The 13,627-nt window shown below is 47.9% G+C and overlaps 1 protein-coding gene across 8 annotated transcripts in view; it reads left to right on the top strand.

Moving 5' to 3' along the window:
- Positions 1-5,727, top strand: part of RPRD1B (regulation of nuclear pre-mRNA domain containing 1B) — a 37,682-nt gene extending 31,955 nt beyond the window's left edge. For 4 of the 8 annotated variants that reach the window (XR_014790822.1, XR_014790823.1, XR_014790824.1 and 1 more), the window contains 2 exons: positions 3,709-4,858; positions 5,013-5,727. Coding sequence is in view for 3 of the 8 variants with exons in the window: in XM_084854893.1 (XP_084711019.1) it covers positions 3,709-3,858 (150 nt within the window). In the remaining 5 variants the exon portion in view is untranslated. Of the gene's footprint in view, positions 1-3,708 lie in introns of all 8 variants that reach the window. The other 4 variants (XM_084854893.1, XM_084854895.1, XM_084854892.1 and 1 more) reach the window with 1 other exon arrangement.
- The last annotated feature ends 7,900 nt before the right edge of the window (positions 5,728-13,627 follow it).

Raw genomic sequence — 13,627 nt, 5'->3', positions numbered from 1 at the left:
AGGCATCTTGGGTCTCATCAAAATAGGCAATGCTGGATGAGATGGACTGGAAACAGTGTGACTGGTTAAAGGGAACTTCCTGGGCTGACCAAGGGGAGATCTTTTCTCAGTCCTCAGCATGGTAATTCAGTGACACTTGGAGTGTGACCGGACCATGGCCCACCTCCTGAATCCTCATCCCAAGGGAGGCCCTACCGCCGTATCTTTTCCATGGTTGTTATTCTATTTGTTAAAATATTTCCAGGCTCCCTTTCAGGGCAGGGGCCCTCCCATGGTGACTTAGGGCAATAAAATCCAATATAATAACTCATTCAGTGGTTGGTGGCAGTTCCTTTGTAATTTTTCCTGCTTCTGCTTAACCTTACTGAGGCATCTTAAAGTGACCATCTCCATGGTTGCCAGCTATCATGGGAGTCTGCAATGCAGCCTGCTAACATACTGAGTTTCCCCATGGCATTATGCAGCTGTGATCAGATCACAGCTGCATAAAAGTGTCAGGAGCGCTCTGGCGGCCTCTCCCAGTAGATTCCAATAGCCAACTCAAGACAAAGGAAAGGATTTCTTTTCGAAGCTTTAATCCTTTTACAACTTAATGACTCTTTCAGATGCTAATCACCAGCGACTAAAGCAAGGAACAGCAGGGTGGCTTAAGCTTCAAGTAGTCAGTTGATCCCCGTTTGAAAGAGAGTCACTTGAAGACCCAGAACTTATGGGCTAGGGAGAGATCCTCCCTCTTTCCCTTGAGTCCATGGGAGGCGGCCATTGCTTGCGTGCCAAACAGGCGCTTTCCACGCCCTCCATCGCTCGTCGCCCTTTGCGTCTGTGTCGAGCATCTAAGAAGCCCCCCTCCCGCATTCCCTCACTGCCAGGGTCACTATCTATCTTAGGAATGCTGGCAGGAGGAATCTCTGCCAGGTGCTGAGCCTGGGAGGGATGAGCTGGCCCCTCTCCCACGGATAGCTGTTCCTCCTCAGAATCTGAACTGCTCTGAGGCTCTCTGGGCTCAGTTTCCACCCTGACAAAAAGGTAGAGGGAAGGAGGTGGGACTGCAGTTCTGAATGATAGCCAAAGGATGTGTGGAGAGTGAAATCTCAGCATCCTCCCAAAACTAGTCTGCTGCATTCCTTGGATGAGCCTTGAAAATAAAACTGACTTGAAGCCAGCCTATCTTTGTAATGCGGCTATCTCCAGGGCCTGCTCCAGCTTGCTCTTCACTCACGTGACCAGCCTGTGAACCAGTTTTCCTACCCTATAGCAACCTACAGAGAAGACAGCCCTTTGTATGTGGAATGGAACACAGTGTGTGTAACTCCTGGGCCCTGAGTAAATGTGCTCCCACCCCACTGGTGTGAATACCGCCTCTGGTCATAAGTTCTGTAAATGAAGCAGGGAATGCCCTGGTGGATAATTAGCAACAATAGTTTTAATTCTTATCTTTGGCTATTGGCCAGTATAGAAACGCAATTAATTAGTTAATTAATAACGTTATTTGATAGAGCACTAATTCCCCATGTCTATTCCTGTGCATTCCTACATTGGTCAGGTTGTACTTGGCTGTGTATTTGATTGGGCCCTCTGCATTTCAGTATTCTTTGTTCTGTCTTGGCCATAGCTAAAGTGTAATATTAGGCAAAAAAAAAAGCCCATTTGTTGTAGCGCACTCTACCATTCATCCCACTGGTTTGCTGGTTACATTAAGAGCACTGGTAGCTGTTCTGCATCTGTCTTAATCCCACGCAACATGGATGTGATGAAACATGCATGTGATGAATCAGGCCCTTGCCACAATCAGTGTGTGGGTTGCAAAGGTGCCACGTGACACTCTGGTTTTCAAGCCACAGAGAACTCTGCTGAAGTTCAGTTCCAGGCACTTTACTGAGCTGGTCCTGTGGGGTGCCTGCCTTCCCTCTGGAGTCTCAGGCTGTTTTATGCTTGGAAACCAGTGGAGCCTTTTCTGCAGTCACCCCATCTCTTGCTGCTCCTCACATAGATCTTCATGGAAGTACAGCCTGTCACTTTCCTCAGCCTCACCACCCAATGTAGACTGGAAATAGGATGTTAAAGGAAATCCATATCTGTGCGTCAGCTGGAGTTGGTAAATGCATGCTGTGCTCCCAGAGCAAGTGGAGAGAGCGTACCAGGGCACCATAACCCGATCTGTGGTGGTTGCAGTATAGAGGGAGGTGTGAGCCAGTCACTCTGGCTGCCTGGTTGGAAGCTACGCCACGTGGCATCGTGCACCAGCTGTGGCGATGAGGGGGCATGCCCCCCCCCCCAAGACCTGAGATTGAAATTGTACATTTTTCAGGGCCCTTTTTTTCTTTGGGATATGGTCAACTTATAGTTTGCCCAGGGCAATAAAGTCTCCCTATGTCCCAAGCAATCCAAGCTGAGTTAAAGTTGCAGCTCTCCAACGTAGGTCAGCAGATGGATTTAAAAAAAAAATTTTTTAGCGGTGCACCCAGTTCTGGAGGAAACAGGGAAATCCAGTAGAAGCAGTTGAGTAGAATAGTTTAGAATAAGAATAAAGGTAGGAGCAATTTTTGGAGGAGCCAGCATTTAGGAGACTTTTAGATCTATTTCATGCTAAAGTAAACATCCTGCATCTGGGCTGTAGCACCTCAGACAGCCAGTGGGGGCTCACATGGACGGACATGTAATATCCCCTGCGCATCGAAAACTAGCTGTTTGGGAGGAGAGTTCTCACCTAGCCTTCTGCCAGACATGGCAGTCTTCTATATGCAGGGATGTATTTATTTTTGTGCGGAGGAGCATTCAGTTCTATGTGCCCCCACCCACAGTCTGATGGGTGCCAAAGCCCAACTCCCTCTGTAAGAATGAGGCCTTAGTTTTACATTGGGTTATTTTGTTGCATCCCCTCAAGCAAATGCCTGGCTGAACGTGGACAAAATCTTTTGTCTTGCAATGATGCTGGGTCCCTATAGGAATTCCTCTTACAGTGTTATTTGGAGTGCCTAAAAGCCTGAGATGGTTGAACTAATAGGTTTGCACTTGTGCTTGGATCCACAAGCAGCCAACCCTCACCTGTGAAAATCCTGACAGTATCTGAGAGCTGCTTCACGCACCACACTTCATAAAATGTGCTTTACATTTTAGTGTGTCTACAACAAACTGTGCTTGTGTGTTGATGGCAAACCTGGACTTGACTGTTAAACATGTAAAATGGGCCTTGGAAGCTGCGCGTGGGCTGAGTAGGACCCTTAATCTCACAGCTGGTCTGCCCAAGCCCCAGCTATTCCACCCATTTCTCTAAAGTTTGTCAGCCCACCACCAGCTTCTTAAGACATCCTGTGTCTTGCAGGCAGTAATTGAAAGTTGTCGAAAATGGCTTCCCTTTCACCACAAGCATGCCTGGAAAGAGTGGGGAAATGCACCCTCTCTACATTTTCTCCACCCCACAAATGGAACTCTTTCTCCCTCCCTGGTGATACCTGGTTGTTTCAGGCTTTTTGCTGCTGCTTGCTGTGGCTGCTGCTGACCCAGTGTAGGGCCAAAGGGATCTCCTACCAGTACAGAATTTCAGACTGTGGCTAAAACGGCAATCTTCACGTCATGTTGCCACCAAGGGGGGTGGGGGATATTCCTCTGGGCTGCAAATTAACTCTTATATGCCCCCAAGTAGGGGAGGATGGTGGGGAAGCAGCAGCAACAGCTTCTAATTCCATTTTGTTTGTTTTTTCTCCCTAGGAGTACAAACAGAAGCTTGCTCGGGTAACTCAGGTCCGCAAAGAGCTTAAATCCCACATCCAGAGCCTACCTGATTTGTCACTGTTGCCCAATGTTACAGGAGGGTTGGCGCCTCTGCCATCTGCTGGGGACCTTTTCTCAACTGACTAAGATGCATGGGTGTCTGCATTTCCCCCTGTCCCCCAATTAATACCACCAGAACGCCTCATGATAATTGGAAAGCTTCACGGCCAGCTGACCTAGGAAGGAATGGACAGAGACCTTCCCTTGACCCCTCTCAGCAAGCTGTGCTATCCATGAGTGTGATGAGAGGGCTGCGACTCTTTTGAAAGAAGGCGAACGTCCTCATGTTTGGCAAAAACTCACGTTTACTTTCCTTCCCGCATAGCACTTCCAGTTTCCACCACAGCCTGTGCAGATCATGTGTGTCAACTTCCAAGAGCTTTCAACAAAAAAAGAGGTTGATTTATGCTTTGCTTTTTTCTGTATAAAAAGAACTGAGTTGTTTCCAAATTGGTTTGGTGTGTGTCAAGCTTGATTTTTCTAGGCTTCACGATTCTGAAGTATACATGCAGCACCACTCTGTAAAGAAATTGGCATGGATGAGGATCTGCTTTACAGATAACCTCGGTGGGTGGTTCCTGCTCTCTTGCAGCATGTTTACATGGAGACACAGGGACCCCAGGTGACCAAAACTAAATTCTTGTGGTGGATACCCAGCTTCTGGTCCTCTGTGCAGTGCTGCGCATGACTTGTGAATCAGCAAGACAGTTTTGCTCAGTTTTGCCCTGTGTGTATTCAACTTCTTCATCCCGCAGCATTTAGTAGTGGAAAGCATCAAAGCGCATTAGGTTTAAGTCACCCGACTTAGAATGGTAATTTTAAAAAAATCCTTTGCTAAGGACGATCTTTTTAAGGTTTTGAAACCTTGTCAGTTAAATTTCTCGTTAGCCATTAGTAAATGGGTTGAACTTTGAAGGAGGGTATAAGTGGCCAGATTCTGTGAGGAGCATCAGTTTGCACAAGCCCATTTAAATGAACTGGAACTCAGTAAGAGGTGTTCCAACTGGATTGTGCCCATTGTTGGTCTGTACCCTTCTCTTGGTCTGCTGTTCTTCTCCTGTCACCCAGTCATGGCTATGTAAACAATGCAGCAATATTTGTACTTCTAGAGCAGCCTTCCCCAACCCTCGTGCCCTCCAGATATGTTGGATTACAACTACCAGCATTCCCCAGCTCTGCTATGCTGGCTGGGGGAAGTTGGGATTTGTAGTCTACATCTGGAGGGCACCAGGTTGTGGAAGGCTGCTCTAGAGAATCAAATTTTTTATTTCACACTAATATTAGCTGACTGGTTTGGGGGATTTTCTGTTCTTTTCAAAAGGAAAAACAAATCTGATGCTATTCTAGCAGCTTAAGGCCATCCCGCCATCCCTTGCACTCTAATCTTTCAGGAGGGGGTTGGCCTTCTCTTCATCTCCTGGGGCAATCCCCTGCCCCATAGTTCTCTTCTCCATTTGCCCTGGAAGTGCCCTTCACTCTGTTTCTTTTCTTTATTTGTCAAACCCAAAGCATAGTGCAGTAGGGTTTTGAGTTTTACCTTATTAACACAAAAATCTCTTCGATCTTCACAGCTGAGGCAGAAGAGTCTCCATGCAATGGCTTTTTCCCGCCATAGGTCATGGGGTGATGGGGAGAGCCCCACATGTGTCCATGACACAGCAGCACAATTTTGGCAGCCCATGTGTTCCTCCTTTGTTTTGTTTAATGTAATTGAAATCTTATGAATCGAATTTGCTTTAAAGGGTCAGGGAGAGGCAGGAGTCTGTGCTGGGGCACTTAGCGCCCTGGGTGGTCTTTTGTTGAGATCAAATCCATATTCTCGCCACAAGACATTTTCTTAAATCTGTATATGAATCGATCTAGAAATAAATTTAGAGGTATAGGCTGCCATTTTAGCAGCAGTATATTCTGAAATGTCTCATAAATATATTTTTGAATAAAGAGGGTGTCATTCAACAGGTGAGTGGCGTTTTATTTGTGGAGTGGGGAGCTCTGTTTGGTCTTCTGCAAGCAGAGCAGTCCCTGCAGTGATTGGAGGTGAAATAATTTAGAAACAATTTCAAAGCCTTAAACTCTGTTCTTGTGTTTGAACACTCACAACATGGGTGCAATTTAAGTGCATCTGGGTTTTGGAAGTCTTGATAATTGCTACTTTCAGGAAGTATTTACCCATTCAGCTGGGTGTTCTGAGTGCATAAAGTTCGACCTGTGCTATTGTTTTCTTCAGAGTTTGGTGTGGCTGGTAGTTCGCTAATGGTAGTGCTGGCAGAGAAATTCTACACAGAGCAATGGTAAGTCTGGGTTTAACCAACTGCCCTTGCACTGGTGGTCCTTTTCCTGCAGAATGTTAAAATATTGGGTGTTGACTATTAAATTCTGAAATCTGCTCTCAGATGTGAACTTGGTACTGAATATTCAGGAGAAAGGGGAAGAGCAGTGGGCAATTCAGTCGCAGCGCAAGCAGGGTGCTTGCTGGCCATTGGTTTGCAGAGGAGCCATAGCTCAGGGCAGGGCTTCTCTTTTTAAAGTCATCCACAGTCTTAGGCTGCTTAAATGGCATCTCCGTTTGAAAGGTCCTTGGGCAGGGTGGGGAAAGTTTTATATCTTTTGCCTGAGTCTGGCAGGCAGGGTAAATGGTAGTGTGTGAGAGCACTTCTGGTCTGACTGTGTACCTCAGAACTGCCTTGCAGGAACAAACCTAGATCCACGTAGAACGGCACCCTGTGGCCAGCCAGATCCTTCTAGAACAGCCTTCTCCAACCTGGTGCCCTCCAGATGCATTGTGCTGCACTTCCCAGCAACCCCCAGTCAGCATGCCTTAGTGGTGGTGATGGTGGTGGTAAGAAAGCAGTCTTCCTCTCCATCCTGGGGCCACACTGGAGAGGATGGGGCGGCTGTGCTTGTTTATGTATCTGCCCTGTTTGGGTATAAAGTGGGGGAGGCACATTTACACCAAAAGGAGCCTTTCTCTCCTTTCTGCAGTCTGTCACTTGAGGCTCTTTTCTCCCAGCCCAGCTCCAATGTTAGAAATGATGGTTTCCCTGTTGAGCAGGAGCTTGAAGTAATTCTAATGCATTTCAGTATTGTGTGTAGTTGTGTTTTGGCCAAAGGAAGAGCACAGGTGGAAGCAGGTGCACAGTTGACAGTGTAGAAATACTAGATGGGCACAAGGTCTCCTTTTACCTTCATCTGTAACCTAAACAGCCTCACCACCTTTTTGCCAGCTGCAGCTGGGAGTCCTTGGCCACAATTTCTCGGTCTAGTAACAAGACTCCAAATCTTTCACTGGAAATCTTCTTACTCTCTGATACGCATGGTGGATTGCAACCTTGGCAAAGGAGCTTGGGACACAGGGTAGCTCTTACAGGGCTGCAACTCAGCTGTTTCCTTTAAAATCTTAATCCACTTTAAGAACTTAAACATTTTGTATCAGTCTACCACCTGTTTGACCCTCCTTTTCCCTTCTGTGCACAGAGAGAATGGAAAATAGCTTGATTCCCCTAATTTGTGTGTCAGCCAAGCTGCTTGCTGCTCTCAGCCATCCTTGAGGTTGCTATTTCTATCTTGCTGCGCTCACTGAGAGCAAAGTCATCGTCTGGGTTTTCTGAAGAGTGGTCTTTAAAATCTGGGCTCTGTTCTCTCACACTGTGCTCTGCTCCAGTGATGTACTCAAGCCTCATTATCTCTGCTTGCCTTGAGCCATATGGTCATCCCTCCAGCCTGGACAGAAGAAGTGGTACACTGAGTCTTTGTCAGAAACTGGATTTCAGCTTCTGACCAGTGCTTAATTACTCCCAGCCCCCAAAACAGCAGAGGCCACATCTTTCTGGACACTGTTTCAGTCTTAACCATGCTCTGTAGGAATGTTTAGCTTAGTTTCTGGTGACATCAGAGCTGTTTTAAGGGTCAGCTGTCATTTCAACACAGTATCTCCTATGAGCTCTTCTCAGGTGGGCATAATAGTATTAGATGCTGTCTGCTGAATCCTCCCTAGGGGATCAGTGACAGGGCTCAGACTTTAGGCTATGCAAAGTAAGAAGTTCTTTGAGCATGTGCAGAATGTGCCCGACTGCCGATTAGCCAGCAGCGGAGATTTTGCATTTGAAGGAAGAGCTTCTTGGTCACTCGGAAGGTACCGAATGCAATTCAGGCTTGAACCTGTTACCGATATTTACATCTTGCCTTTGTATATAAAAAGAATCGAAGTTAGCTACGAGAATCCAAGATCTGGGCCTATACGTTAGAATCACCATAATTCAATGAAAATCATCTGAGAAAAATAATCAAAGAAACAAATACAGCAGCAGTCAAATCTTCATTAAAAACAGCCAGAGAAGGAATGAAAGTATATTTGCTATCTGATGAAAGGTGAACAGACATGGAGTGAGGCAGACTGCTCTTGGGATCTCTTCCACATTCCAGGCGGGGGGGCACCCATCAGGCCTCTCGTATGGCCACTTGCAGTGCTTCCAGTGGGAGGGGGCCTCACTAGTGGATTGCAGTGCCTGGGCAGGTTCATATGGGGTTTGCATTTTAGAAATTAAGGGCTGAGCAAACCGTGAGGCAGAGAACCAATTCATCCCACTTCGGATGCTTTCTTTTCCACAGGGGGCAGGGCCTTGCATAGAGAAGGTCTGCCGCTCAAGTCCTGGCACTTCCAACGAAGAAGGACCAGGTAGCAGGTGAGGGGCCAGGGTCGCTCTCAGCCCAGGGCCCTGGGGAGCATCTGCTAGGCAGAGGGGACCATGCAGGGCTACGTGGGAAGTAGACCTGCCACAAGGCAACCTCCTTTGCTCCCCTGCCCTGCTTTGCTCCCCTGCCCTGAAATCAACAGGACTTCAGGGTGTTCAATTTTGGCTGGGCCTGTTCATCTGTTTGCTTTAAATCAAGTGTTTTTCCTCCCTAGATTCCATTATGATTACCTATAGCCATGTTTTTTTCCCCAACAATGCAAAATTAAGCACTTTAAAATCCTATTGATTTTCAGTGGGAGGGATTTAAGCACATGCTTAACTTTGGCTAAATTATGTCCATCGTCTTCTGTTTTTCCAATTTTCTCTGGGTTTCTAGCAGGAATGTATTAACCAGTCTGCCAGTCGAGAGGGCTGTTGACCATGGCATAAACAATTCTGACCACTATTCCTTGGGGGCCTTTGCTCCAGGCCTCGCTAAATCCAGCCCAGCTGGTGCCTCTACTCCATGGCCCTTCCCCCTCTCGTTCGTTGGCATTGCAAGCGCCAATTGCCTTTAGATGGAATTAGCTGTAGCATAAAGAACTGGCAGGAGCCCCTTGGAGAGGAGAGGCCTGTATTCTGCTGGAATCCTGCTGGTCAATGAGTTGCCAGGACCCGTGGCAAATGCAGGCATTCTTTCCTGAGCACTGATTTGGGGAGCATTTCCTCATGATGTTGAAGAACCACTTCCTGGTAGCAGAATGCTGGGGTAGATGGACACTTGGTCTGATCCAGCAGGGCTCTTATGTTCTGACCTGCTTGGGAGCCTTGGCAGCACATTTGAAGCTCCTTCCCTTCTTTTCCTAAACTCTTGAACGCTCAGAGTGAGGACTTGTCATCGCTCTTAATTAAGTGGTAATTTTTCCTGAGTTTGTCATGTGGAGGTCTAAAACCCATGGATGAATTGAAGCCCTCAAACAAGCATCCCTCTGCAATAAGCTGCATTTAAACGTCTCAACGTGAGGATCTAGGTTGGTCTTGGCTGCCCTGCTGGGGGATGCGCGTAGAGGGTGAGCATGCCCTGTCCATTGACCTCCAATCAGGATACATTGCAGCGTGTGCTGTGTTCCAGCCTTTCCCTTTTCCAGGATATTCCATTCCATCTCTCGCCCCTAGATTTCCAATTCCATGGCCACTGGAAATGTTCAGTCTTGCCTGGGGTTTTTGAGTCTATTAGTATTATTATGGGATTGGGAGTTGGGCTGAATGATGTCCAAGGTCCTTTCCAACTTGATGGTTTTTGACCCTGAGATGTCTGTGAATGGGTTTTCTCTCCATGTAGGTTGCTTGAAGCAAACCTGGCCAGAGGCTTGGCATGCTTCTAGACAAAGCTTTTGAGGTGTCATTCCCCAGCCTCGCTCACAGAATTTTGGGGCCAGATGACAACATCTTCCACTTGAAACCCTCCCATGTTTTCCCACAACTGCCTCTGACTTTTTTCTTACTGCAGAAAATCTGTTAAGGAGAAACAGACTGAAAAGCTGCATAACAACTTTCGACTTGGTCAAAAGTTACCAGGTTGGGCAAGGTTGGCATATACTATGTTGGATTGTCCTGGAGAAGAGTCTAAGCCAGCACCACAACATTTGCCACTTGTCACCAAGCAATGAAGAAACCGTTATCGTTTCTCTGAATCTTATTCTTCTCACCCAGATTAGCTCTCCCGCAGGGATTAGCTCCTTCGCTCCAGGGGAAGTCATCCCAGTGGGTGTGCTGATATGTCAAAATGCTCATAAGCATATTCCCAATTAAAAAAAATACTGGCCACTTATGTATCAAACCACTCATAGCATTAGCATTTGAATGTTATAGTTTGTAACCTGAACTTTCAACTGATTTGGGCTGTGGCATGCTGTGAAATCTCTCTCAATCCAAATTAATATATGGATTGTAAGCTTGGAGTGCCCTTGTACGGAGGGCTTTCTCATTCATCTTTCTATCTCCTAATTGTGTCAAGGAACACTGACGTAATTTAAACAGAAGGAAGTGCAACAGAAAAAGTACAAGGGCTACAGCCTATTTTGAACCCCCACCCTGGGGCCATCCCCATTTCTCCTAGTGTATACAAAGTAGGCTGTGGTTACGCAGGGGTGGGGGAAAGCACACTGTACATGCTCAGAGGCATTCTCAGTGGTGAGCCCTGCTATCTAATGGAACCTCTAGGCAACCTGCACAGCATTCCTGCCTACAGGATGAGGGCCTGAAATGGCAGGAAAAGAGTACCAGGCATGGATGTAGCTTTCTCTGTCTCCTTGGAAAAGTCATCCGCTGGAGGAGTGGGTTAGGCAGGTAAGGTCTGGGGCAGGAGGCGGCTGGGTTATAGGTCATCTCTGCAGCCTGTTCACCATTAAGAATCCTGTCTGCAATGCAGTTTCTCTCAATCCAGCAACTGTGCTACACTGTCGGAAATGTGGTTTCTTGTACAACTGTTAAACACAGTGGAGCCCTAACGCCAAGCAGGTTGGCCATCCCAGAGCTCTTGAGTGTAAGCTCACTGTAAAGGATGGCTGAGTGTGTGTGGCTAGAATGGGGTTCACTCAGCTTGCTTGCCATCTACCACAGCAAAAGCTCATGCTTTGTCATTTGGCTTGGGAACAAATCTAATTTCAGTATCAACATCTTAATTGAAAACATTCTGCGATGGCTTTTTCCAAGAACTTGAATGTTTAAACAATGATGCATTTCCATGATGGTACATGTTGCTCTGCATCATCATTCCCTCAGCTTGAGCTAGAAACTCAAGGCAATGCCAAAGGGCAGCAGCACATGACAGTGTGAGTGGCAGTGCCAACGTGTGCAGTTCGTACCATGCTATGAGTGGGATGATCGTGGCCTGCACATTGAGGCGCACCTGAACAGTGGCATTTGGTAGTGCACTGGTGTTGTTCTCCTGCTGTCTTGTGCCAGCCTCCAGAGCAGCACAAGTTCCTCCCACACGGCATCACTTGGGTTTAAAGAGGACGCCCCAGCCACGCTTCTTCCTTTCTCCCATATCAGTGCCCTACGTCTGTGTATCCATTGCTGGATTTTTGGAGCCAGTTCAGACAAGCAGGGCTCAAAGGGGTTATTCTGTGAGTTGTGACTGGAGGAGGGTTTTGGAAAACTCATAGGAAGAGCTGTGCTGAATCGGATGGAAGGCTGCGCAAAACAATATTCTGTTTGCACAGTGGCCAGCCAGATGCCCTAATGGGAAGCCCACAATGAGGACGTGAGCGCAGCAGCACCCTCCTGTTGGTGTTCCCCAGTAACTGGTGTACATATGCATGCTGCCTCTGATACTGGAGATAATATACAGCCATCATGACTAGTAGCCATTGATAGCCTCATCCTCCATGAATTCGTCTAATCCAGACAGTGACCCTGGCATGGAGAGGGAGGGACAACTTGAGCTAGACGTGAGGCGCAGGCGTAGAGACAAGTGAGAGGTTATGGGCGCTGAGAGAAGGCGCTCAGCCCGTTTGGCGCGACGACAACAGCTGTGCCCCGATGCCCCACGGGAAAGGGGGGGAGTCTCCCCTTCTACACCTTAAGTTCAGAGAGTTGCCGCGCTTTTCTCCAAACAGAGACCAACTGACTTCCTAATGCTTAGAATCCCTGGTAGGCTGCTCCCTTGAGTTTTCAACTTAGTCTCAGGCAATTAGCATCTGTAAGTGTCATTAGGTTGAATGGAAAGAAAGCCTTGGAAAAGAGCCCTTTTGTCTGTGTGTTGATTCTGGTTACTTGAGGATTTCAGAAGGCAGCAGGGGCACGCCTGACACTACCAATGGGAGCAGATGGTCGGGAAGGTAGGGGCGCAGCCACCATATCAGATGGGGTTGGTACAGCGCTGTCCGGCTCACAGCTGACACCTGAGCCTCCATGGACAGCTGGGAGTGTAAAATGACCCCCAAGCTGCCAACCTGGTCTTTCAAGGATAGCCATACCCCATTCAATACCAGGTCAACATCCTCTAACCTCCTCTTGTCTCCCACCAAAAGTACCTCTGTCTTGTCAGGGTTCAGCTTCAGTTTGTTCCTTCCCATCCAGCCACTCACCGTCTCCAGACATTTGGACAGGGATTCTACAGCCAACCTTGGTGAAGATTTAAACGAGAGGTAGAGCTGCGTGTCATCCGCATACTGATGACACCGCACCCCAAACCTCCTGTTGATATCCCCCAGCGGCTTCACATAGATGTTAGATAGTATCAGGGAGAGGATGGAACCCTGTTGCACCCCACAAGTGAGCGGCCACGGGTCCGAAACCTCCTCTCCCAGTGCTACCCTCTGGTACCTACCGGAGAGGAAGGACCGGAACCACCGCAATACGGTGTCTCCAATGCCCAACCCCTCCAGGCAGTCCAGGAGGATACTGTGGTCAAGGGTATCAACAGCCACTGAGAGGTCGAGGAGAACAAGGAAGGAGCATTCGCCCCTATCCAGAGCCCTCCTCATATCATCCACCAAGGCGACCAAGGCCGTTTTTGTCCCATGCCCATGTCTGAAGCCCGACTGAAATGGATCCAGATAATCGGCTTCTTCAAAGTGTGCCTTCAACTGCATTGCCACCACCCACTCAATCACCTTGCCCCAAAATGGCAGATTCAGGACTGGGTGAAAGTTGTTCGAAACTTGGGGATCCAAGGAGGCCTTCTTTAAGAGTGGTCTTGTCACTGCCTCCTTGAGGGCTGATGTCCCTCCTCAAGGGAGGCGTTCACCACCGCCCTGATCCCCTCACCCAATCTCTCTCTGCAGCTCATAATGAGCCAAGATGGGCAAGGATCAAGTAAGCAGGTGGTCAGCCTTACAGATGAAAGCACCTTGTCCACTTCATCAGAAGGAAGAAGCTGGAACTGATCCCACAAAACCAGTGTGCCACAGACCGCCTCTTGCTCACTAACTGTATCCATGGCATACGGAATAACAGTCCTAATCCAATCAATTTTATCTGCAAAATGCCTTGCCAGGGCCTCACAGGAGGCCTTAGAATGCTCCAGCAGTTCCGGAGCAACTGGACCAACCAGGCTCGGGACCACTTGGAACAGCCTCCTGGGAGAGCACTCTGCGGATGCGATAGAGACAGCATAATATTCCTTTTTTGCTGCCTTCACCACCACGTGATAGGCTGAAGATACAGCTCTAGCC

Source organism: Heloderma suspectum, chromosome 4 (genome assembly GCF_057233095.1).
Source record: "Heloderma suspectum isolate Gila_16-S chromosome 4, 16-S_ref, whole genome shotgun sequence".
Lineage (NCBI taxonomy): Eukaryota > Metazoa > Chordata > Lepidosauria > Squamata > Helodermatidae > Heloderma > Heloderma suspectum.
The sequence above is the reverse complement of the archived record's forward strand: the minus strand, read 5'-3'. Positions and strand labels throughout refer to the sequence as shown.